The 26,908-nt window shown below is 41.2% G+C and overlaps 1 protein-coding gene across 1 annotated transcript in view; it reads right to left on the bottom strand.

Annotated features, from left to right (window-relative positions):
- KBTBD12 (kelch repeat and BTB domain containing 12) overlaps positions 1-25,226 on the bottom strand; it is a 30,666-nt gene extending 5,440 nt beyond the window's left edge. Inside the window, exons 1-4 of the mRNA XM_066326672.1 lie at positions 24,114-25,226; positions 22,901-23,171; positions 19,671-19,821; positions 8,338-8,535 (exon numbers count right to left, since the gene is read on the bottom strand). Of these exons, the coding sequence (XP_066182769.1) occupies positions 8,338-8,535; positions 19,671-19,821; positions 22,901-23,171; positions 24,114-25,183 (1,690 nt within the window). The 5' untranslated portion in view covers positions 25,184-25,226. The remainder of the gene's footprint in view (positions 1-8,337; positions 8,536-19,670; positions 19,822-22,900; positions 23,172-24,113) is intronic.
- Positions 25,227-26,908: the final 1,682 nt, after the last annotated feature.

Genomic DNA, 26,908 nt, shown 5'->3' with positions numbered 1-26,908 from the left:
AAGGTTCTTAATATGCTCTGTATTCTTTTGCCATAAATCAATTTATATAAATTAAAAAAAAAAAAAAAAAAAAAAAGACACCAAACTCGTAGCAGTTGAACTGCTGTCTGCTCTGCTCTTGTCATGGAGAAAAGCACCTGAATATCACAAGGTGCTTGCCAATTCAACAGTCCTTGAAAAATTTGCTCAGTTGTTTCTTCCATTTGTTTGCCCAGTTCTTGACAGCAAACAGCCATCCAAAGCTGCCTTGAAGCAGTTCAGACTCCACTGCTGGTTTGTACCTGTTTTTTCATGTCATTATCTGTACCAGAGAATGATTTCAAACACATGAGACTAGCCTCTGCTACTTCTCTTCCTCACCACTAATTGCTGCTTTCATAATTACATGAGGCAGAGTTAGGTGACCTGGGAATTCATATTTGTGTTGCAATGGCATAGAAGTGCATTTAGATCATTACTACCAGATGTCCTGGCTCCTCATTTGCAGAAAGAAAAAGAGTAAGTTCATCAAGTCAGTGCCTTTCAATCCCATTTGTGTGTGTGAGCTGCTCCCTAAGTCCACCAGCCTCGCTAGTGAGACACAGCCAGCACCCTTACGAGGTCAGGGACATCCATCATCTGTGCCTGTGGGCAGGAGCAGGCAGAGAATACACAGGAGAGGGAACATGGCTTGGCTGTTTAACATGCGGGCCAGCCTTCCTGATGTGAAGTACCAAGGCAGTGTATCCTATCAGACACACCCAAAGCTGGGAGGAAGGCTGGGGCTTGAATTTACCACTGTGGCAGCTTCCTGTTTTCCCAGCACCTGCATGGAGTAAGGTAAGATATTCATTGTCAGAGATAGGTCCTCTCTCCTCCTGATCTGCTGTGCAGTTCTTCAGGAGCATAGTTGCATGATCCACCCATTCACTCACAAATCAATGGATACTAAAAAGTCAATATATATATATATCTATAAAGAACGGGCTGTTTATAGAAGGGAGATTCTAATTCAGCTGCTTCAACTGTTATCCTTGGGATTGACTCAGCTACTTAAGCTTTTAAAATCTTTCCAGATTTTGCCTGCTGTTCACAGCCAAGGACTTTCAATCTTACAAGTACGTGATAGCAGGATCAAAGGAGCATGGGTTACAGAGGCAGCAAGTCAATGCAGTATCAACTCAAATGGGTAAGAACAGCAAACCAGAGTAAGAACTATTTGGCTCAGCCCATCCTGAAACACTGTTTCTAAATGCCTTACAATAGGTTCATATATAATTTATGGGAGATATAAAATATGTTTAGACTGTGTGTGCGACAGGCATTTTTGAACACAATAGATGTCATACATGGCTACAAGCCGTGTTTCTAAACAACCTATTGACCTCTTCAGCAATTAATTAACATGCATTAAAATATCTATTAATCATTCATTAACCCTTTATAAACAACAAGTGAGGCTCAGCAAGAAGCAGGACTGAATAGCTAATATCATGGTTCCAGAGAGTGAGAAGGTCAAATTTATACGTGAAATGAGCAGGTGCTGCTGCCCAGCAATTCCCCTGACCTGATTTGGCCTCATTTACTGCAGCACATTTGCAGCTAATGAGCAGGGTAGATGAGCAGCCCTCCCTGGGCAGGCAGCGTTTGCCGAGGTCTCTCCCAGTGCCAGCGGCTCATGCTGGGGGAGAATTTGGTGAAAGGTCAGGCTGCGTTCTTTGGGATGGATGTGGCTGGTGAGCTGCAGAGCCATGGCAGTGCCTGCAGCCCTGAGCACAGTCCTGTGCCGAGCAAAATACAAAGGTAGCAAGGCGGAATACAGGCACGAACCCCCTGGAATATGCGGAGGGAATCTAGTATAGGAAACACCTCACTTATGTGCCTTTAGTGTCCACCGGACATTACCAGCGCTTCACAGAAGAAGAGCGCCCATTGGCTGCTCGGCTGTAGCGCTGCTGCCCACGCGTCTCTTCGCGCAGCTTCCCGCTCACGTGCTGCCCACGCGCCTCAGCACCCAATCAGCTTCCCGCTCACGTGCTGCCCACGCGCCTCACCACCCAATCAGCTTCCCGCTCGCGTGCTGCCCACGCGCCTCAGCACCCAATCAGCTTCCCGCTCACGTGCTGCCCACGCGCCTCACCACCCAATCAGCTTCCCGCTCACGTGCTGCCCACGCGCCTCACCACCCAATCAGCTTCCCGCTCACGTGCTGCCCACACGTCTCTCCCCACAGCCGCCCCTCAGGCCCGACGGGCCGCTGAGTGCCCGGCCTGCTGCGGTGCCCTGCCCAGGGCTTTCTGGTAAACATAAGCTTCAATTACTTCTACAATTATAACCCCTTCCATTGGTGGGAATATTTATTCTAATGGCAGCAACTGTGGGCAGGAGAGCTTTAATTATTCATCTGCACACGCTATATTTTAACAGAGGGAAACAAACAGTGCTGCAGATAAGCAGCACGGGGTTTGAACCTCTGCTTTATTTAGCTGGGAACATGGGAAGGTGCTGGAGAACCAGGTTTTGTTCCGATCTCTCAACCCCCAAGCTTCACAAGTGCAGTATTTACTGTGCCAGACTCCTTAATATGTCTATATTTAATTTCAGTAATGTTCCATAACCACTATAATAAAAAACAAGCACTAGAATGATTCTCCATCTAAATCACATAATAGAGGAGACTAAAGGGAACAACTTTTATGGGAGATTAGTCAAATAACTGTTCAGCTAGTCCACTGTTAGGAGTGGGCAGTGTGGAGATAAAACCTCATTAGTTCAGCTGGAATACAGTAATTGCTACACAGTTCTGCACTGCTGCAAGCAGACTTGCTTCTATTCCAATGCATGGATTGCAGATTATGTAAATTAGGAAGAATAGACAGAAAATTAATCCATGGTAAATTTTTGGTTTGGTTTTGGGTGTTTTTTAAGAATCAAAATTACTACAAGTAATAGGACTCTGTGTCACTGTCACCTATCCTGGGTAACAGTTGCAAGCACAAAATAATTTAGATTCTTGTATGTCCATTCCATAGATATTTCTTCCCTTTTCCCTTTCTCTGGCTGTAACACTATTCAAGTGAAAAAATTAATTTCTACTCAATTTCAAGTAAATTACTTGAAGTATCAAGTATTATTTAAGTAAATAACAAAACTGGATTAAGCAGCTTTGGTCCCACACGAGACTAAACACATTACAGAAATTTTCAGCATACATGGGAGGGAAGCAGTACATTCACCTCCTCTGCCCTAAGCTACATAGGAGGGAGATGGCAAAGCTGCCAGTTCAGAGACAGACAGTTCCACAACAAGCCCCATTATCTGATGAAATTACAAGACCTTGTAGAGGATATGTGCTGCTAAGAGCAAATGTATTAAACATTTCATAATTTGCATTGAGGTGGTTGTATCTGTACTTTGCACATCAGCTGATGTCATGTGGGTGACAGTATCACAGTAAAGGTGGCATTTTAATTAACATCGTAGAATCGTTTGGGTTAGGAAAAGCCTGTAAGATTACCTAGTCCAACCATTAACCCAGCACTGCCAAGCCACCACTAACTCATGTCCCTCAGTGCCACAACTACATGGCTTTTAAACACCTCCAGGGGTGGTGATTCCATCACTGCACTGGGCAGCCCATTCCACTGCTTGACAGTGCTTTTAGTGAAGAAATTTTCTTTAATATCCAATCTAAACCTCCCTGGCATAACTTGGGGCTGTTTCCTCATCTTGTCACTTGGGAGAAGAGACTGACCCCCACCTGGCTGTATCTTCCTTTCAGGTGTTGCAGAGCCATAAGGTCTCCCCTGAGCCTCTTCTCCAGGCTAAACACCCCCAGCTACTCCCAAGGAGACTTGTGCTCCAGCCCCTTCCCCAGCTCCACTGCCCTTCCCTGGACACACTCCAGCACCTCAATGTCTTTTGTGTAGTGAGGGGCCCAAAACTGAACCCAGGATCTGAGCTGTGGCCTCAGCAGTGCCCAGTACAGGGGACAGTCACGGCCCTGCTCCTGCTGGCCACACTATTGCTGATACAGCCAGAATGCTTTGAGTTAAAAAAAAAAAAAATCCACTGGATTTCAGTTTCTTCCTTTCAAATCTATGAAACAGCCAGCTGGACCAACATCTATATAGCCTGGAACGAAAGCTACAATCCCCAGCCAGCAGATACAGGCTACAAGTGACCAGTGACAGCAGATGACATGGTCCCAGCAAGCAGGCACACACCCTTTCTTTCATTACTTTCACCAGAAAAACATATTTATAATGCTTAGAACCAGTCAAAAAGAAAGGAAACCTGATCTGGCAGGCATTTTATAAGGGTACAATCGTGCATACCTGAAGAGCTGCTCCTCCCTCCACCAGGGAGGTGTGCTAATGAGGCTGCTTCTGCTGGGCACAGGCTGATGTTAGTAGCTGTCAGCCTGTGCAGGTTGACAGGTTTTTGTTCATTGAAAAGAGAATAAAATATGTGAACAAGAATACTGTACAGTCAGGCTGCAAAAGCTGGTTTCAAATCCACAGTCACAGCAGGAAATGTGGCAGTATTTTAGCAGAAATCTGGCTGGCTATTGCACACTGAGCCCTGCTGAGTATTCATACTAGGGGTAATGTTTTCACTCTGTTCTGAACTATAAAATAATGGAAAAAAATTTAAAACGTGTCTGATTATCTTGAGGAATGCTACAACAGTGCTAGAAAATGACAACATTTGCGACACAAGGCTTCATGAGCTGGAGCTGAGACAAGCAGGTTAATGGCTCTTGTTTGCCATGGTAGTTTTAATAGAAAATGAGCTAATTTGTGTAAACTACTGGCCAACAGATGAAGTTTTGCAAGTCTTGCTAAGGAGGAAACAAATTCAAAACAAGAAATGGGTTTTTTGGGTACTTCTGACTGTAAAAACACATAGCATTCATCAGCTAGTGATAACAATACAGAGGTCTCTCAGGTGTTTGCACCATCAAACCATAGACACCAAGTTCTTGATGTGTTTGTCCTAGGTAAGCCAAGTTGGAGTCCCTCACATCCTGTTTTAAACGTGAAGCTTTAAGAGAAGTAGAGCTCCTCAGGGTTCTGAATTTATTTCTGTTCCTTCAGAGCACATATAAAGCACCAAGGATCTGAATCTCCCTCTGAAGTGTCTGTGGTTCTCCATCTGCTGCAGGGAGCCTGGGGTTACCAAGGTCTTAGTGTAGGCACTGCAGGGAAGTGTCTAAGCTTCAGTTGAATTAATCTCCTTTCCTCTTCCATGGCTAGCTTTGAACAAGCTTCTAATTTGAGCAAGCCTCAGCAGGGGAAGCCTTACAAGCTTTACCAACATATCTCAACATTGAAAAATATTCCTTGCAGTTCAGAGGAATCTAGAACACACTTTGGAGTTCACTCATCTTTTAGAAAGACTCTTACTGTTACTGTCAGCTGGCCAAGCTGACTTCCCTCTTGAGTAGCTGCAGGTTTTTTTCTTTTCTCCTGGGGATGATGTTAGGGCTGCATCATTTGTCCTCCCTCCAGGCAGATAAGGACTTGTGATAGGCAATACATATGGAATGGGAATCCTGCCATCACAAAACTTCAATTGTCACATGGCATTCAGAAAATATGGTAGCAGAGCAGTACTCATCCTTTCTTCCAAATTTAGGGCCCTTTAAGCAGTTAACAGCTGCTTCTCAGCTTTGGCTACAGCATCCCTGGACTCTAACGATCCACTTAGGTCTATATGTATGCAGGAAGACATACAGAACATGACATACCTGTAAAAAATTAACATGCAACAGTGTCTTTACTAGGTGAACTTCCTGCTGGATCAAGAGTGGGTTTAAGCAAATGCAAAGGCAAATGAAGGTGAAGAGATTGGGACAGATCTGTACTATCAAAGGAGTTCGTTTCAGCCCCATAGGCTAAGACTTTCATCGCAGCAGTGATTTTGGCTTGTTTTTCTTTTTTTTCCTCTGCTGTGCTTATTCTTGAATGATCACAGCAGCACTTTGGCGTTCAGCAGGCAGAAAACCCGAAGACTACAGCTGTGCTTCCAGCTTGTTCCAAGAACTCCACTCGGATGAAGCTAAATTACAATGTTTTGTAAAATTGGAATATCCTCTTTCAGTTGCATCCCTCACAAAAAATCAAAGTGACATGCCAAGAAGCCCAAAGACCAAAACCAAACAAACACATTCTAAAATAATATTTTCTTCTACTAAAGCAGCAGCAGCACATGCTGTTCTGTACCTTGAAGCTGCTGAGCAGCTGTAATTGTGAAAGTGCAGAGCCAAGTCACCCTCTCCAAGCTCATGTGACAGTAATAACCCTCTCTCACCCCACCTTTCATCCTCAAAGAATACCTCAGGCAAGAGCCCTTTCCAGCATGCAGAGAACATGTAGCCAGGGAGAGAGGCTAACCAGGTGACATCTTCATATTCAGCTTATGGCCTCTGCCCATCCTTGTCTTGACTATGGTAGCTAGAAGCTGTTATTGTTGTGACCATTTAGAAAGCCCTTTTCCTATAGTTACTTGAAAGACACATTAAGAAGCCTGTCTTTAACACACGAGTCCCTCTCAACTCCTAAACTGTGTGGTTGCGCTTGATTTGACAGTGAGACTCCTGTTTTGGCTTGTTTATAGACACCATAGCAATGTCTAATGACACAGCTAAACACTACTTTACTGCTGTACAGGATGCACATGTAGGAGATTAGAATTCAGGTTGCACAGGTAACTGCAAAACTGGCATTTTCTAACTTTGACTTCTTGTTTTCCAATCTAAGTAACACTATTAGTGTAGAGGAGTTCTATACATAATGATATAGATTGCAATAGTAGAGGGAGGAATCAGGACCCCACTGAGCTGGCATTATGTACAAAAGACAGCCTTCATGAAATCCACAGGATTTCAACCTCTCTTTCAACCTCACTTTCAACCTCTCCCAGAACAACCACTCTTTTCTACATGACTCAGTGACAGAATGTGGTGGTATTGCACAGAAATTGTTTTTATGGCTCTGAACTTACCGTAGTCAGAAAATCTCATATTAATCTGTTAGTCACAAAATTGGAATAAAATTGCTTCATTTTTCAGTGCTAATGATCACAGAGTCATCAAATTGTTTAGGGTGGAAAAGACCTTTAAGATCATCCAGTCCCACCATTAACCCAGCACCACTAAGCCCACCACTAAACCATGTACTCAAGTTCCTCATCTACATGTCTTTTATATTCCTCCAGGGATGGTGACTCAGCCATTTCCCCTGATTAGCCTTTTGAAATTTTTATCCACTAACTTTAGGCTCTTTCATAATGTTGCTGAGAAAAAGACAACTAGAATGGCACAAGTGAGTTGTCATAAGCACAATTTCTCTGACGTTATCAGAGATGTCATGAGAAAATGCCTGCTAGGGAGCTGCCAAACAATTGTTTTCAGGAAGCAGCTTCCTCTAACAGTAGCAAATGAAAGCAGAAGGCAAGTTGTGAATTAGTTGATGAAAATCATCCTTCTAAAATAACAGCAGCTTTAAGTTTAGAGGTTGTTATGCAAGTAAAAGTGTAATGAGAATGATATATATCCCAGTGATACCATGTGACCATTCCTGGTCAACAGTGAGGCTGACATGACATTTATTAGCAGTGGATAACTGCTATTGCTTTCTGTGCTCTTGCTTTCTCCTAGAAAGGAAATTGAGGTGGCAGCTGTATGTAGCAGAATCATTTAAGTGTGCTTGTTTTGCAATCCTTTGCATTTATAATGAAAAAAAAATACAGGTTATTGGCACTGGAGATGTTGATAAAGCTAAGCAAAATTGGAAGGAAGAAGACTTAAAAGAAGGAAGCTGTTCATGGGGCTAGGATTATTTAAAATCACTAGATCTGGAACTTTAGTCTATTTGTATCTCAGTTCCCTATCCAGGTACTCATTAAGTATACAAGCTTTTTCAAGGTTGATTACAAAAAACATTTAAGTAGGCAGAGTGAGATAACATGGCTAAGGACTGATGGACAGGGTCTTAATCTTAGTAGTATTAAACAAATACACCCAAGTTCTCTAATGTCCATAAAACACTAAGCTCCTCATTTCTGTGACTCTAAGTGTAAATGCAGAATAATTCTGCTGAGGTTTTAGATTTGGACAGGTTCAGTGCAGTTCAGAAACGTCCTTAAATGTTTGTGTTTTGTTAAGGAAAAAAGCAAAAGTCAAACAGAACCCAATTCATATTGACATTAGGAACTGGCAGTCCAAAGGGCAGAATCAGGTCTGTGGCTCCAGGGCATGCCAGTGCCACCTGACAGGGCTGATCACTCATCAGGTCAGTCTGTCCAGTGAAACTGATTTTAACTGCACAGAGACTGTTGGACTCATTTCAGTACCTGCTCCATGAAATCCTCCACAGAGGTACAGCTTCCCTTCCACGCAGCCTGCGCTGGAAGAGTTTGTTCGTAAGGAGAGGAGGGGAGAAGGCATAGGGGGTCCATCCCTCCAAAAGTCTCCATCAGGGTTATAAATCTCCACTGCATCAAGACATTTCCGTGTCTGTCCTCTGTCATAACCAAGGCACCCAATTCCTCCTGCAAAAGATACACAGGTCAAATGTAGCAGTCCCACGTTCTGCTGTAGAATACATTGCTGGCTGCATTTTCTGTTTACATCTTCTCATCTCCCACTCTTTCCTCTTTGCAGCTTCAGAAGTTTGTGAGAGAACTCAAAGCAGAATCTACAGCACGTTATCTACAGACACCAAAGCAAGATCCTTTCTGAAGTCTCATATCAAAGGAAGGACAAGCAGAATGTCTTCAAAACACAAAGGTATTTTGTTTTGTTTTCTTCCCATATGGTAGAAATTGTCATAATTATTTGTTCTATTTGCTGGACAAATTGCAATGGATCAAAACCTATTTTTCAAATACTGTTGGTGGATTTGACCCTCACCCGTTACCAACCATTATTTGCGGTTTTTGTTTAGTTTTCTTCAATAAAGGAAGCTTCCTTTTGCTGGGGCAGGCTGCAGATGTACCTGAGATCCCTGTGCACACTGGAAACACTGTGCCTTGATAGTACTTTGCAAACTCTGCCTTTCCAAATCCCTTCCAGTGATCAAATCTACATTTTGAATTTACAGCCTTTGGTTCTCAGGAATTAATATGCTGACGTGCCCACGCAGGTTTTCCATCTGTGCCAATGGACACAATACTCTGTAATGAGCACTGATGACATTCTTTTGTGCATGTATGTGTTTGTGACTACTTTTAAACATAAAATGACTGCAATAGGCAAGCCATTTCCACATGAAGGCTGGCATTCCAGATACACGTGTAGGGCTGCTCAATTGTGCAAATCCAAAATGCATTGTAAGCATGTCATTATGCCCTTGCATATGCAAAGGGAAAGGACTGCAAGTGCAACCTGTGCTGGTTCAGCTGCTTTTACAATATATTGGCCCTAGTGCTATTAAGCTGGTCTGTCAGAAAAATGAGCCCCTAGTGCTCCAAGTTTTACTTGCATATGATTTTCCATCTACCTCTTAAAGTGGACTGTATTATTCTTTGAATCTTTTGTGCATTCCCCAAAAGTGTTTGCAAGAGGAAGCTCTCTATAAATGGGTCTGAAACACTCCAAATTTGCCAGCACTGTATTCCTGATCTGTATTTTAGAGTCAGACAAAGATAAAATCAGTTAAACCTGCATCAGTGCAGCAAAATTAGACTAAAATTCAGTGTCCGTTATCATCAGCAGAAAGTTTTCCTCTGGCTGAAATTAACAGTAGTTTGTTTCATTCAATATTTGATATTGAAAACCTTCACCACGTTTGGAATTCATCACCTTTTCCAGCACAGCAAATCTTTGCTTGCCTCAATACCCACCAGCAAGGTCCTTGCAGTTTGTATTAGATACCCCTTAGTGTGCTTACACCAGGCTGGCATCTAAATGTGTTTCAGTATTAACACCCTCAATCAGAGCAGCATTTGCCCTGATGGGTTCCTTGCTGAGGCTTGATTCACCTAAGAGAGCTGAGGTAGAGATTAACTGTGGTCATGGAATTTTGCTAATCATTTCCATGTCAAAAAGGGAAGCATCACCCTGCTGAGCCTTTCTTATGATGGAATCTCACTGAGCTATTCCTTGGGGCATTTCAGAATTCAGACATTTACTTATTTGTTCTTTATGCCAGAAGCATTATCCTCTCCTGTGCAGTCTTTTCCACTACTCTTTCATGCCTTGTGAAAGAGGTGCCACTCTTAGGACAGGACAAGATTCCCGTAAATTTATCAAGAAAAATTTAAGAACCAATAAAAATTTTTAATTGGTAAGGCTATTTAATTGATTGCTTATCTCATAGCATTTCTGATTGTACAGTTTCCATTGGCAGATTCACAGACTACAGCATGCAAGACAATTTGCCACCAGTTTATGTACAGTCCACAGACTGCAGTGTAATGCAGAGAGAGATTCTCAAGGCAGTTTTAACTGGGAACCAATAATATTAAAACTCCCCACAGACTAAATTGACCCTTTCAAAATACAGCTTTGTGGTGCCAAAGACAGATGGCTGCTGGTTGTCAAGCTAGATATTTTTAAATTAGCCCAGTTGTTACTGTACCCCACTGAAGAATATGCACTCACCCAAAAGAAAAGTCTTCAAGTGAAAAATGAGAGAGGTTCTTGTTCAATCAGAGGAATAAATGGTACCAGTTAGGGAACACATGCAGCATGTCAGAAACCAATAACTTTACTGATTGCCTTATTATTTCAAGCAGGGAGGGGGAGGTGAACAAAATAGCCCTGAACTTTTCTAGAAGCATAATAGGTGTTTATTTATTACTGTGTTTTTATTGGCATTTTCTAAATAGAGTAACTGTGGGGCAAGGTAACTTCAGAAAGAACACAAATAATCAGGTACAAAACTGACAAAAGAGTCAGTAATTTTTTGCAAAAAAACTTCACAACCATTACCTGTTAATGAAGACATTCAGCTGCCAGTCCAGGAGATCCATCGCCAAATATTTTTCCTGTATAGTTTTTAGAAAAGTAGTTTTCCAGGACCTATTGGTGCATCTTTTCAAAAATTTCAGACCTACTACATGTTTTCAAGTATTTATGAAACCTTCACGGGGTGGTTTAAGCAACTTATATTTAACCTCTTTTAATCCTTTTGGTCTTTATCAGAGACAGTCCTGAAGGCACAAAAGATCTCAATTTTGTTTAAACCCTGCACAGCTCTTTCAGCTAAATCCAATTTCATATTCAGTTTACAATAGCAAAACTGAGTTCTTAGCAAATAGAAAGGAAGAAGGAAAAATCAGAGGGGAGTAAAAATCAATTTTCAAGCTTAGAAAAAGAGAATTCTGGAAAACAAGAAATTGTGAACCTCAACCTCCTCTCTTAAAGCAATGTTAACACTTGACAGGTTGCTAACAAAGGTGCCGTGGATATCGGACTCTCTGAGCACTGTTTTTCTGTGTTCCCAGATGTAGAAGTTGAGAATTACTCCTGTGAGAAAGTATATTTTTTCCTCTAATGGAAATGGTTGTCTCAGGACTCTTTCCAAAGAACTGAATACATAAATCAACGAGAAAAAAAAAGTCTCAAATTTAAATCAATTCAAATCTACAACCTAGTGGAGGAATCTCACATTAACCAGGCTATTCACCATCTACAATGTATATACCATGTGAGATTTCAAATTGGCAGAAAAAACCCCATGCTGTGTCAGACAACTCTGGCCACTTTCTGCTCCATCACTCAAGAATCCAGATCATCCTATCCTACTGTCTTCTTCATTCATATTTATGAAACCATCAGGAATGCAAGTGGAGACATAAGGAACTATAGTTAAGACCACAAAGATTGTCTTAATCTCAGGTTCTTTGGATAGAGCAGCTGAAAAACTGAGCTCATGCTCTGCTCCTACAGGAGCCTCTACAAAAAATGGGGGTGACATTTAGGGAGCTAAGGCAGGATACAGAAGAGGGAATAGGGGCTTAGGTCATTTGAGGGACACTAAATGATCCATCAGCAGTGCATGGTGTAGTTGAGAATGTGCCTTAAACCACCCAAAACTATAGATGGGGTCAGTAAAACACACCTGGGTCACAGCCCCCTGGGAGTCCCAGCAGGTGTGCCAAGGGCAGCAATGCCTATTTCCGTGCCCATAATGTGGGGAAGGTCCTTTGTTAAGCCGCACTCATGAACAGAGCAGGTGAATTCAACCCCACCTGGTTCAGTTCTCTGTCTAAAGCTCAATTACATGTCCTTCGTGCAGAGAAGATGGATTTCTTACTGGGAGTTTTAAACATTTCTGTCATTATCACATTGATCATATGAGAAGATCAAATCCCAGAACTCAGTCTTCCTATCCCTTACATATACACCCTTTTAATTCTTTAAGCTTTTTACAATTGCGCTTTTCCTAGGAGATATTTCAGATGCCACTGAAGGACTAAAATAACCACTGAACCCACCTTTGCGTTCCACAACCCATTAATGCTTGAGAGCTTTCCATATCACACTTGGATTAGTCTGGAATTAGACATACTTTCAAGGACACTCTGTAAGCACTGGTACTAATGGACTTTAAACTTAACATGAAGTTCCCTTAGTAAAATCAATATATAAATAAAATGCATGATCTTTATTAAGAAGTCAGGATAAAGAAGGCAAGCCTTTGATGCAAGAAGGCAAGGCATAGCAGGTGATGTGATTAGCATGTCTTCAGCATTTTAATGAGGCACAGTTCTGTGCAGTGCTCTACCCACACACTGCACATTATCTTGCTGAAGGCAAAGCACCCAGCTTGGGCTGGGGTCAGCTGCCCCTCCCTTACCCCCTGCTCATTGGAGAAGACCAAATGCAGCTTAGAGCCACATCAGCCTTAATTATACCACAGCACTTGGGGGGGAGGTCTATAAATGATGGTGAAGTGGTAAAGAGCCACTGTGAATAATTAGTTCAGCAGGTGCAAAGGGACTGCTATAAATATCTCTGAATATTTCTATAGGAGTGAGCCTGACATGCAGTTGAGTTACAAGAAACAGGGAACAGTCCAGCATCCACTGACTTCATCCATATCACTGATATAAAGCTGGCACTGGCACAGAAGAATTGCACGTCTAAGTCTCATCCACATCAAGCTCTTATGGAATTAAATTTTCCAGGCAGCCAAGTCCAACAGTGACAATTTATTTTCTTCTAGGAAAACCACACAGATGTAAGTCTAGATTGCTCATTGCATAGACGGGGTGGGGATGGTTGAACAAAATAACACCTACGAGGTGGATGGGGGTACACATAGGACTGTGCTCCATTGAGACTGACTGCCAGATTCACACCTCATAATTTGGTTGAAATTAGACATGCACTGCTGTCTCTCAGACAGGGCAGCGTGTCAGGGAAAAAGAAGAGCAGAGCTGCTTCCAAAGGGAAACTGAGCTGGGCAATGAGCTCATAGTGAGGGCACAGCTCCACAGAACCAGAGATGGGCAATTGCAGGATGCCCTACCAGCAGGTGTCAGGCAAAAGCACAGAAGGAATTGACCCCTCAGGCTTGCGTTTAATTGATGCTCCTGGATCTATGGGCAAAAGGGGTGGGGGGAGGCCCCAAGTGATGCCGCTCAGGATGATCAAGACTTGTTAGTGCTCTCAGTTATAGGATAAAGAATAAAGTGTTATTCTTTATCCTATAACTGAGTCCTCAGATCACAATACCAGGCAACCTGTGCTCTTAGTAGTGCCTCTTTGAATTTTTATCAAAGGAACCTGGGAAATGGGTAAAAAAAAAATGATAGTAACTCTTCAGCAAGCAAATGAAATCCAAGATTTGTCTCCCATAAAGTAATTCATTATTAAATTGGTCTCCGGAATGTACAATGGATTTAATAGTGTTAATCTCTTATGTAACATTTCCCTTCATTACCAGCAGTCAGACTGAGCCTCAGCAATTACATTTCTCTCTCATTCTCTGCTAGGCAGGGCTGCATAGCTGGTGTCTCAGAGAAATGAGGGAGCCATAAACCAGCCCTGGCAGGCACTTCCAAGGATAAAACCAAGGAGAACTGTCATCCTTTGGTAACCCACAGCACAGCAGATGAGGTAATGCAGCTTGTAGAAGACATTGAGGGCAAAAGATTGATTAGAAGCTGATAAAACAGATTATTGTCTTCCTGAGCATGCTCAGTGTTTCAGATTCAGCTCCTTCTTTTCTCATGAAATGCATTTTCTCACTTCCTTTGAAAGTACTTAACTTTGTGCAGAAAGCAGTTTCAATCTCATCTATCAGACCAATTTATTTGCCTATTTTTGTTCCTCCCTGCACATGGACACCTTGGAGGCTGTTGCACAGATATCAAAGCTTAGAATCAGACCCATACGCTGCTACTTGTCAGAAGTCCAAAGCATATTTATAAATAGATGTGTTTATTTTAAAAGAAAGTGTTATTCAAATGCGCAGTTAATACTCAAGCATGAAAGCTAAAATGTCTCCTTCCAGCTCCTCCTACACACACTTTCTTTTCCAGAGAGACCCCAAAGTACATATTCAAATAAGTATTTTATGATCAAGATATTCGGTATTTAATTGAACCTCATTTAACTGTTTAAAACTTAAAAGAAGCTTTCAGCAAGAACCCAGGGGGAAAAACCCCCAAGGTGTAAGAAGTAGGATGCCAGTCTGAGGAGGATAAACAAAAATTCTTTGGTTTCTAGATCTTCCCTAATAGGATTTCTCATTTAAGTCCTTCAGTACATTATTATTTATGAAGCGGGAATTATACAGCATAAAAGCAACACATGGTTAAAACTGTCATAGTGATACAACTTTTTTTTACCAGTGACCTGTATTTCAGAGACACTAGTTCTACAGAGTGTATTTTATCATAAGTAATGAATATGGCAATTCAAATGGCTTAATTTGGATAAATTTTCCTAATTTGTATGTTGGCTGTGATATGTTTTCAGAGAAGTAGCTAGAAAGGATATTTTTTAAGTGAGAGATTAAAATGCATGACCTTATATAGGGCCCTCCCATCTGGTTTTCTTCCAAAAGTGTCTCAATTGCCTGTGTCATTAAGAACACAATACTGCTCTTTCTTGGTCTTTCCAACAAATATAGCTATGTTCCTGGGAAAACATGGAGAGAAAGAGCTGAGACCAGTGAAAAGAGATTAATAGGGGAAAGGATTTTGAGCCTTAGGAAATGCTGTTCATTTACTTATGAGGATTATGTATGGTGTATAAATAGCATGAGATTCTCTAAGAACATTACACAACAAACAGACAATAATTATGTTACAGGATTGCTTATTAAGACACACAGTACAGGTTCTTGAACAATACTCAGACCAAAAACTCTGATCTATTTCTCATTTTTCTTCCATCAGTGTGACTCCAGAATAATTCCATTTAAGTCCATTAGGGTTTTACATGCTGGAGCTGGAAATTAGTCTGGGAAGGGGTTTTGGACAGTGACTTCATACTCTGTGCTGTGCCAATAGGACTTTTCAGAAATTAACACTTCAAAGGCTAAGCATGAGATTCTGATCTGGGTGAGAATAAAATGATCTTGTCACAACACAACTGCCATCAGCAGACTACTTACTACAGATTTACACCTACATGGATGAGAACAAAAATTAGATTTGTCTGTCAAAGAATCTACTACTTCATCTTATTCAAAGCTAGTATTCAATTCTTTCTGCTTCACATTTATGATATAAATTTCATTTATACATCACAAACATTAGAGAGAGGGTCAACTTTCTCTGCAATGAGTTTTCATCTATGCCCAAGAGTCCCTCAATGTGCTAACACCTGTGTAAAGAGATCCTGCTGGAAAGCGCTGACAACCTTACTTCATTTAAGCACTTTGTTTTCAAGACTTGCTTGAAAGAAATCTTATCTCTCTGCATCACTATGTCCCCAGCTAGAATTATCTCTTTATTTCGTGTTTTTATTCCTGGGAAGCATGGTGTGGTCCTCCAGGCATACAGAACATGTCTTGCATTTACCTGTTTCCACCTTGCCTCCCTTCCTTTCCTTCCTTGGCCTTCTGCAGCCTCCAGTGGATCTCCTTAGCTGGCTGCAGACTGAAGCATGCCTGTGGAGATGATGCATCCCAAAAGGATCAATAGTGGTAGGTGAAGTGGGGGATACCTGTAGGAATCCAAGCAGTGCCATTCCATGCTTCTGAATGGCCCTTTCACTGAGTGTCCCCTGACTGGGTCTGCACAGGAGCCTGTTAGATGTCCAAGTTCTGTGCATACACACTTCACCGTGAGAAATTTCCATTAGGACTGGGGAGGTTTGCAATAGCAGAAATTCAACAAAAGTCTCTCTGTCATCTATAGCACAAAAGTTTAGTCATTATGCCTGAGCTATCTCTGAGGCCACTACATGAAAACAACCTATGAGCTGTGATCCTCTTCAGAATGTGTCTTTTTGCACAAATCACCCTTGACAGCCTCTTTCTAGACTCCCAGAGTGCCTGACACTCTTTATGAAGTGGGATGATGTCCAAGGGATCCACAGCTTTGGGGAGCCTGCAGTGGTTTTACTACCTGCATGGCATTTGCTATTCTTTGCTCTGTCACTATCAACCTCTCTTCCTTCCATTCCCATTCTCTCCTGAACATCATCTGCACGATCAAATCCCACATGAGCCAGATTCAGAACACTTTCACTGCCTTCCTCTCAATGCCATGAATTGCTCATTCCCCCAGCCAGGGTGACCATTGCAATTGTGTCCAAAGGGGAACTGGACCCACCTCACAGCCTGAGAACTCACACGGTGACAAGAACCTGTCACCACGGATAAACTGTGCAATGTAGCTTTTCTATATGAGGTTTCATCACAGTTGACGAGTGTGAGTTTACAGCTGGAGATAAGGCTGTGTGTGGTGTCTGCAGAGTAAGATGCCAATATAATGTCTGTATCACTCTTTCTCGCCAGAGTTCATTTGGAAATTGCTTCATGACTTTGAGAGGTCTTGGAAAATGCTTTAATCTCTCCACAGAGTTTTCAGACTGTGATGGTTAACATTTAACAACCACGTTGTCTTCTGAATTTTAACAGATAAATCTCCGTTTCCACCCATACTCCTGCAGGTGGATTTCAAAGGCAGAATTTGTTTACCAATCTTTTTTGCCTCAGATTTGTCTTTCAATTAAAAAATAAGTTGTAATATTATTTGACTTCCCAAGAAAATAAGACATGCAATTCCTCAAACTATATGTGTGTTCTCTATCTACATTTGCATTATTTCTCTACCTTATATAGCTTTTGTGCCTGTTGGCCAGTTTCAACTAAATTTTGCAGATTTATAGATGTTGAAGTTCTCACAGTGTTTGTGAAAACTGTCAATGGAGAGTTTGTGAAAGCAACCCCGACCTAGGTCAAAATGTCTTCTCTGCAACTGATATTCCTATTCCTGATACCTGATGGTACCTCATCCATGTCTGTACTTGCTGCAGTTACACCTTGAGTGGGAAGAGCATCAGAAGGGAGGCAGGCTCAGAAATGTAATGGTAAAAATAGCCCAATCTTTCTCAAAAATCTGTTGCTTGGAGCACCGTGTGAGCTTAGTAACCCTTGGTACTAATCAGGAGCAAGTTTGTCCATTACAGTGAAATTACCCCAGATTTACACTGTTAAAACTGAGAACAAGCACTGCCTTTCTGAATGTTTAGTTAGACTTAGTGGCAAGAGTGAAGGGTCCAATGCAGCAAACTGTTAAACTAAGCATGAAGTGCGTTGGTTCCCTTAGGAATAGGCTCAAATAAAGACTGCCATTGGAAGGTGTGTGAACCAGCAAAATGATGGAGCCAGAGAAAAACCCTGTTACTGCCCATGTGCAGATCAGATTGTAGCAACACAGAATTACTGGTATTGGCCAGCAGGTAAGAAAGAATTAAAGTTAGTGTTCAGCTCCCTGAATACTGCAGCACTGGCTGCTACACATACAAAACCAAGGCTTTTTTTTATTTTTTTTAATTAGCAAAATGCTTCTGAAGGCCAATGAGACCATGAACTTTCCTCAGTGCCATTTAAACAGGCATTTTCCACATTTAAGGCTGTGCTTTGTTTTCAATCTGTACATTTCATTACTGTAATCTCTCACGTATGCTTCTTGCTTTGTGAGATTTTGAGGGAAGAAAATGAATGCTGTTTTTCCCATTAGCCACTCCTTTTCCTTGTGCCGGTGTCAGGCTAGCTGTGAAGAAGACTGTCAATTTGTTTTATCACATGCATCCCAAGGCGGCTGCTTTGTTTTGCTCCCTGATTCCCTGTGTCATCACAGCCTTCGAGGTCTTGATCTTGAGCTTCTTACTGAAGCTCATGAATGCTGCTGTTCTCTTCCCAGCTATTCCAGCTGCTTCTGTTACCCCATTAGAGCACCAGTGTCAGTATAAATAATTATATGTATTTAACCTTTTACGAAGCATGAAGTCTCCACATTTTCAAAGCACCTTTGAACCTGGGCAGCCAACACTCTCATTATTTAACAGCACACTGACATTCTCCATCACTAACCTTTGACAATAATGACATGACTTTCTGTTTGCAGAACTCACTTTTCCATATGGGCTTCTTTCACTCCTCCTCCCGGTTGTGCCTATGGGCCTCTCTCAAACCACTTAAGAGAAAGAAGTTTTACTAAAAGACAAATGCAGCATTAAAGCCACTTTGCTGCCTCAAAGACACCCTTTTCTGTATAACCCTCTGCGAAGCACTTCCTGTATTATGAGGCAGGGACAAACTCTGCTTTATCCCTGGTATGTAACAACCTAGACAAAGCCAGAACACCCTGATACAGGAGGTGTATTAAGCTGATAAGACTGTATTTTTGTGTTCACTCTGATAAGCTTGTAAGTAGGGGTAGTTTGAAGCAGAGGGGATTGAAATGTCCTGAGGTCTTGATAGAATTGCTGCTTTCTTCATGCCTAAAGCTGCCCGTGAGACCATGGGAGCATGGAAGGGCATGAATCACTCACAGTCCACCTGCAGATTGACTGGATGAGCTTTTTTCCCTGCTTCTCCAAGAACTTTACAGTCAGATATCTATCTACAATATGATTTTGGGGCAAAAGATTTTGAGGTAGGTAAGAGATTATTGAACTCATTTCCCCAACTTGTAAAACTTTTGGTCAAAGTACTGTCTTGAAACACAAAACCTGAAAGGATTCAATCAAAATTTGAAAGAAGGAAATATTTAGATTAAAAAAAAACAACAACCGCATTGTGTTGAGGTAGGTGGAAGAGAAGAATTCACAGAATTTTATCAGGAGACACTCATGATGTTGGTTTTGGGAAATCAAAATTTTCTTTATCCTTTTGCCTTTCCTTCACGATGCTGCATATATTCCTTAGCTTTTCATTGCTCACCTGTACTTCAAGGCTTCTCTACTCACCTTTTGAAATTCATTATTATTTATGGCACACACTAATACACCAAAGAAATGTATCTTAAAAAGTGAAGTACCTTTGTTGCACGAATCCAGAACACTCCACATTCACAAATTGAATCTACATGAATTACAGAAGGAAGAAATAATGTGGGGAACAAATAACTTTAGAAAAACACTCTCCATTTAGTACAAGGTACTTTGTCCTACAGTACGTAACAAAGGGTGAGATATTTCACTTCACAAAGAAAAACTGCTGGAAAGAAGAAAAAGTCATGGTGCTATCTGTTAAAAATCTGTTTCCTCTTACCCAAGACATAAATCTCCCCGTTGACTACGGCTGTGCTGAAGCGGTACTTGGAGAACTTCATTGGAGCTCTCTCTGTCCATTTGTCTTGGCCCGGGTCGTACCGAAACGTTCTGTTACTTAATCGATCCGGCTCCTCGTCAGGCAGATCCATCTGTATGAAATATGACAGCCATATAATCATACGACATTCGGAGCCCTCCACATGTGCCTGCAGGCAATTAATCACAGCAGACAGCTCGGCAGATAAATAGCATAAACACATCAATTACAGCTGCAGGGGATTGTACTCCCCAGGGTTTAGCAGCACCCATGGCTGCTGGCTGGGAGTTTGCTGTAGAGGGCAAAGGAATAAGTGGGTATCTATGTCCTGCAGCAACAGAGGCAAGGATTTGGGTACTAACAATACATTCAGGGTTAGGGTTAGGGTTAACGTTCCCAGCTCTGGAAGAACATACCCCCTTCCACAAGGCTGCTGTATAGTCCTAATAATAATGAGGAAAAACCAGTTGTCTTTTTTTTCCTGCTAAATGTTGTAATCTCTTTCCGCTACTACTCAGACTATACCAGGAGTCTCAGTTAGGTACTTTGCTGGCCTTTCTCAGTCCTATATTTATTTATTTATTTACCTGTTTATTTCTTTTTATTTATATATCTTATCCTAATAAAGATTTGCATGTTTATTTAGTCAGCCTAACCACAGTGATGTTGTTTAACAGCTGTAACTTCGATAATTTTCATAATAAGCTCCTAACCCTCTTGCTATATCTTTGTTGCCATAACACTTTTTATACTCACTCCTACTCCTCTTGTTCTCTCTAATCTTCCTGCTTCTCTGCCTGTCTTATACAATGCAGGAAATTCAGATGCTGTTTTCTGGGTACAACACTCTTGAATGTTAGCAGTGGGATGTGGAGGGAGGATTCTGAAATATTTTGGGATGGAAGTTTTCACATAGAGAGAGTGAGAAGGAGAGAATGACTTTGCTTGTTTGTGATGGTGTTACGTGTGTCCTTGTTTTCTTGTTACTTTTCTTTCCCAAAAGACCTGTCCAACACTAATGCCATGGACAAGATAGTAGGAGGCAAGCTAGAGAGTAAATATAAAGCCCCTTGGTTATTCCCTGTAAGTGCCTGGGGTATGTTCTTTCTCTGTGATAAGTGTGAAACACTAATTTATTCACTGAAAGGGGTATTTGAGAGCTGTGTATTTTCAGCACAGACTAAACATGTACTTAGGAGAAGAGACCACTTGACATGCTGTAAATTCACATCCAACCTCATTTTTGTGGTAACATTCTCCTTGTGTCTCAAGGGTCTGAAATATTCCTCTCAGCCTCACCAAACATTTTCCTCCATTATAACAGCCTCTAGTTACCAAGGCTGGAGTCACTTTGGGTTTTAACTGTGCTGGCATCAGGGACCAGACCAATGCTGAGCAAAGCAGCACTGCTGTGAGAGAGTCCTTGCCCTCATAAGTTGTCATTTTATGTCCTGGCTTGACTTTGTCTTGTCAATTACAAAGCCTTAGTGGGAAGGGAACATGTATTTATCTCTGTCCTGTAATGGACACATGCATTTAGGGCACTCTGTCAGTGCTGTTGTTAGTGTTTGTTCAGGATTGATAGAACATTCAGTGCTGCTCCAGCACAGGGACAGCACCTGGCTCAGCCAGCTCATTTGCCTTCCCAGTGCAGCTGTGGTAACCCCACATATAGGATCACTGCATCTGACAGGGAGAAGATAGATGGTACCAGAATAATTCAGCACTCTCTAGTGCTGGTCTTAAAGCACTTTTTTCAGAACTTTAGCTCATTTATTCTGGTCTGTGCAGGTATGCCATAATCTGACAAAGCTGTGGGGTTTGATCAATTGCTGTTAATCTGCTCATCCCAAATGTATTTCTGTATAAACTCAGACACCCATGCATTTTACTGATGGTACTGGCAGGCAGGTATCCACTTCAGGTAGGTTTTAAAAAAATTAATTTTGGCTCAATATTCCTGACCTGTGCTTCTAAGCCACTTTTCCCTCTCTCAGTCTGTTCTGGAAAAAGGCTTAATAAAGCTGGTTGTCTGACTTCAACATCTATCTTTGTTATATGACATATCTTTCAGTTCAAGTTTTTTTTACAGACAGATTGTTTCTACATTAAGTGGTTTTTAGTTCTTTACATATGAGATACCCTTGCAGAGTTGTTTCTGTGTCAGAAATACTCTCTGGTCTTTCTGTTGCCTCCCTGGGGACTCCTGCACTCAAAATATTCAAAGATCTGGAGGTCCTGTTTAGCTGAATGCATCTCACTTCTAAATACTTAAAACAGTAATTTATTTCAAGAGGACAGAAACCATTGAATTGTGATGACAGTCTGAACATCTTGCAATGAGGATACAGATGCTCCACTTCATTGTCAAGTGAATGTGGGGCTTTTTCCTGAGCACTTAAATTTAAAATTCACCAAGCAATAAATTGAAAAAGGATCTTGACTCTTATAAAAAGATATTTTTCACTGGGAGCAACTGGAAAGAGTGAGCACTGCCCTTGACATCCAGCTTCCTTGTCGCATAGCTCTGTATAATCTCTGTACTACTGAACATGTATCTGTGGCCCTGCTGGAAATCCCTCTGAAAGCTTTACATGGCTAAATAATGCAACAGAAATAAATAAATAGATTGGTTGAAGGACTGTTTCCCAGAGAATTTGACTTTTCTTTTAAAACATAATGTAATTGAAATAAAAGAAATTAACTTTAGTTAACCATGAAAGCTTCCTGAGAAATCAAGGTGAAATTTAAATGTCACATATATATCTGTCCCTGAAGTGTACCTGTGTACACGCTTTTTGAAAACAGGCACAGTTCAGGGTCCCAATACAATTAAATTACATTTTTTATTATATCTAGAAAAATTAAGGGGATGGTAAATACAGAATAGAAAGGATGGAACCTTTAATGACAAATGAGATGTATTTTAACCTCTTGCCCACTGTCCACATCTCTGTGAATAAAAGCTGCCCTTCCTGATGTTGGTATTTACAGTGAGGATGGCATAGATGGATATTATTCTCCTTCACCCTGTTTGGTTTTCCTACAGAATATGTTTAATCAGACCAATGTGAGGAACTTACTCTTCTGTTATCAATGATGTATTTTCCCATGCAAGAAGGACTGTAAAATTACACAACAGTTCTTGTTAGTGCACACAGCAAACAAAGTAAATAGGCACAATTCTCAACCTGTGGTGTCCATCCACCTAGCACGTACAGCTTGTCCTTCACTGTCACCACCATGTGGCAGGCCAATGGTACTGGCAGAGGCGCCGTGCTTCTCCAGGTGCCTTGCTCCATGGAGTACTTCTCCACACAGTTTGTGACCAGATACTGATTTTTCACTTTCATTTGCCCTCCTATTACATAGAGGTCGTTGTGGGCAGTGCCCAGTGCATAGAGCTCACGGAGCTGAGTGGTGCACAGACTGTGCCAAAAGTGGTTTCCTTGCTGGTGGTATCTGTAGGAAAAAAAATCCAGAGTTGTAAATGCCCTGGTTCACCCAGGTCTCCATCAGCCTGTTTGGAAATGTTGCCCCTTTTAATTGTCAGTGTTTACTCAGTACAATGAAAAGAGGAGCTCTCTCCTTCACAGAGAAGTTATAAAATCAAGCCCAATGTTTGCAAGATCAAGCATTTTTAATGTGAGGAATCCTAGGTGTCCTTTCAAAGACATTTGACCCTAATTAAGGTAAGAAGTTACTTATTTCTGCATGTGCTGCTCAATCACAGTTTCTGCTGAAATTAGTGGGAGCAGTGAGAACTCAACACTGCTGAAAAGAAAGCCACTTCACCTGCCTCAGTATGAATTTATTTCCTCAAATTTAGGCATTTGCATTTGAAAATGCTGTCACCATTTTAAAATTTTATCTTTAATTCAGGAAATGTCTGGTTTTCTTTAAAATATGTGCATCTGAAAAAGATACAAGTAAAAACAGAATGAAGTTTTTGAGCTATCAATTATTATCTTTAATCTGTGAAGCACTATCATCAACATCAACAGAGAAGCATGTTTTCTCTGTGTTACTGGGTTAATTGGATCATTCACTTGGCTCATTTCCACCTGCTAATGACTTAGAAAAGAAGTATCCAAGGAAAATACTGAGATTTGGGTAAGGAGAATATAAAATCTACATGCATTGGTCTAATTGAGCTCATTTACTCAGAGATACCACAAGAGTAACTCCTCATTCTTTCAGGAGAAGAGGCATCAAGATTTGGTAACTCAGAGCTTCTGGAAATAAGTTGTGACAAATTGATTAAAGTAGCCAAAATCTCTAAGAAAAAAACAAATCAAGTAAAAATGCTTTGTGCAATGGTCTTTTTTGGTTTTTGTCCCTAGGGACATTATTTAGATGTAAAAATTTAAAATAATTAGGAGATTTCTGACAGAGGGTACACACCTATAAATTTCAATGTTCCTCGTCCTTTGTCTAGACATTTTGACAGCACTTGCCTCGCCTGCCACAATGATATCATTTTTCTCCGTGACAACACCAGTGCAAACACATCCTAAGCCCTCTCCATACTTTGGGGAGGAAATAAAGTAAGTCTTTCGTGTCACAGGAGCATAACAAAAGCTGGCATCTGCGTAGCTGCCATGCCTGGACCTGATGCCAAGGGAGTTATTGCCGATGCAGAGAAGGAGATCCGTCATCTCCATGCCATATCGCAGGCTGAGGGAGGGGTGGCTGGACAGTTGGATGCTTTTCAGTGCTTCCTCGAACATATCATTGCATTCTGAGTTGCACAGAATAATTGTGTTCCTTTTCCGGGCTTCCACAAGAAAGGAGGGGCTGACAAGTACCAGTCTCACTTGCTTGAGGAGCTCAACAAGGTGTTCTGAACGTGACTCTCTGCTGTGCTTGACCCATCTAATGACGAGGTCCAGAATGCTCTCCTCCCTGGAAATATTCAGATCATCTGATTTTATGAGAGTCATCAGCTGCTGGAATTCAATCTCTAGTATTTCTTCCTGCAGGCTCACCTCAGCAAAATGCTGATACATGTATTTCCTCGCTTGGTCACATAAATCTTCTGCCCCAATGTGGTTTGCAAAGTAGTAGATGCCCACACAGTTGGAAGCATCCATATGTTCCATCATGTACTTCTGACACATATTGCAGACCTCTTCCATCTGCATGAAGTAGGCAGCCAGGGCGACAGTCTGCACGTTGAGGGTGGTGAGGTGCAGGTCCGCACTGTACATGTAGTGCAGGATCACTGACACGCTCTCGGCAGAGATGTCGTGCAGCACCACTTCCCTCTGCGTGCACTCTGCCAAGCCACACGTGAACATGGCTTTGAAATAGGCACTGAAGGCAGCCAGCACCACCTTATGGCAGGGGAATTTCTCACCTTCTGCAATCAGCACCACATCGACTATCTCTGTGGATTCTTTCATTCTCTTTACTTGCTCCAATAAAGTCAAGCTATGGCGCTGCTTTCTCTTCTCCTCAGCCTTGTAATTCATGATTGAACTCCAAACTTCCTCTCTTTAGATATCCTCAGAACTCAAGGTCCTTCATTGAGAATGTTTCTGGAGATAGAAGCATAATATTGTCCAATAAGAACAAACAAATGAATATTGCTGTAATTATCTCAAGTTAATCATCTGTATGATGTGATATGAATCAGTAATGTATAAAATTGTGCAAAATTATGGTGACGTCTCAGGTTCAAGGCCTCCAAGACAAAATATAAGAAAAATCAACACCTCAAATGACCTTCAGGATTCAATAACTACCCCCAGATTCTGTGATTATTTAAAGACAATTACATATTTCCCTTCAAAGCAGCCTTTTTCAACTGCCTTCTCCCTCTTTTCCCTGACCCTGATTCATAACCTATAAAAATTGAATTGAGAGAGTCAACACAGGGTTATGGGTAGAGGCAGCTTTTATCCCCAGACACTAGCAGTGAAGTGGAAGGAAGCAACTTGGTCCAACTGGCCAGATTCATTTCTCTCTCACGCCAAAGCATAGGTTTCTGCAGAGTTGCTACCAGTTTTCTTTGGACTAAGTAAAGGATCAGTAAATAGAGGCCAGCCTTCAAGCTGTCCTCCTTCTCAGCAGGACATTTATGTGCTGCAGAGTCACAGTTTTGGTTCCACTCACTGTAAACTCAAGGGATATTTTAAATTAAATTGTAATTGTTAACATACTCCCTCCAGGTTTTTTTTATGAGGGGAAAAATGGAAATTTGTGGTCTCATTTCTGTTTGGTTTTTAGTTTAGTTTTTGGGGTTTTTTTGAAGGCAGATCCTTTAGCGAATCTCTTTGTCACTGTTCATTAGATTAGTCTTTCTGTAGAATATGAGGTACAGGTGTAGAATTTCAGTGGAGAATGACATTTACCATCACTTGAGGGATACCAGTCCTTATCACAGTTTTTGGCTGCACTATGTTATTGAGACAGTTCTGTTTTAGAAATGCATAAAAGACTCATGTCATGAATCACCAATACACGAACAAGTCCTAAAGCTCTGGTATAACCATGTTTGAAACATATTGTAAACATGCTACAAAGTACTTAATGAGTCTGTTGAAAAGAGCAACATTCCTCAGGAACTTAAATATTTGCAGGATCAAGGGCTTGTATCATGGGTTGAATTGGTTTTCTCAAATCCTGGCAGCACTAAGAGAAGTCTTAGTTTCATTAAAGAAACATGTATCAACATAAAAAATGAGTGTGTGAAATTCTTTGAAATTTCATCTAAAGGTATTTTTGCAAACAGATTTTTCTACAGATTTAGATAGAGAGATCTTTAAAAATACTACAGTTATTTCCCAGGTGGAAAGGAAATCTACAGCTATATCACCAAACTCAAGCCTACTCTTTTAACTGTTCAGATGTTTTTGGAACTAGTCATCATTCTACAAGTTAGGTAGATTCCTCACTTTGAATGCTAATTTAAAAGCCAAGCATTTCCTTAATTTGATCCATTCTTTCCATATTCCAAATATGGAACCAGAAGCAACAAATCTAAGAAATGAAACTGGGTTATTACCAGATTTTAAATACGGATCTGGAAGACTGAACATTAACATCTGGACGTGGGCCAAGCTCTGAGCTCTTCTTATGATACTTTTAAAATTCAATCAAAACAGTAAGTTGAATACAAAAAATACAGAGATGGTATTTAAAAATCTTGGGGTTTTTTTCTCTCCATTGAAATTAAATACTGCATTTGAGAAAAC

Source organism: Sylvia atricapilla, chromosome 11 (assembly GCF_009819655.1).
Source record: "Sylvia atricapilla isolate bSylAtr1 chromosome 11, bSylAtr1.pri, whole genome shotgun sequence".
NCBI lineage: Eukaryota > Metazoa > Chordata > Aves > Passeriformes > Sylviidae > Sylvia > Sylvia atricapilla.
Note: the sequence above shows the minus strand (reverse complement) of the source record. Positions and strands in the feature narration are given on the sequence as shown.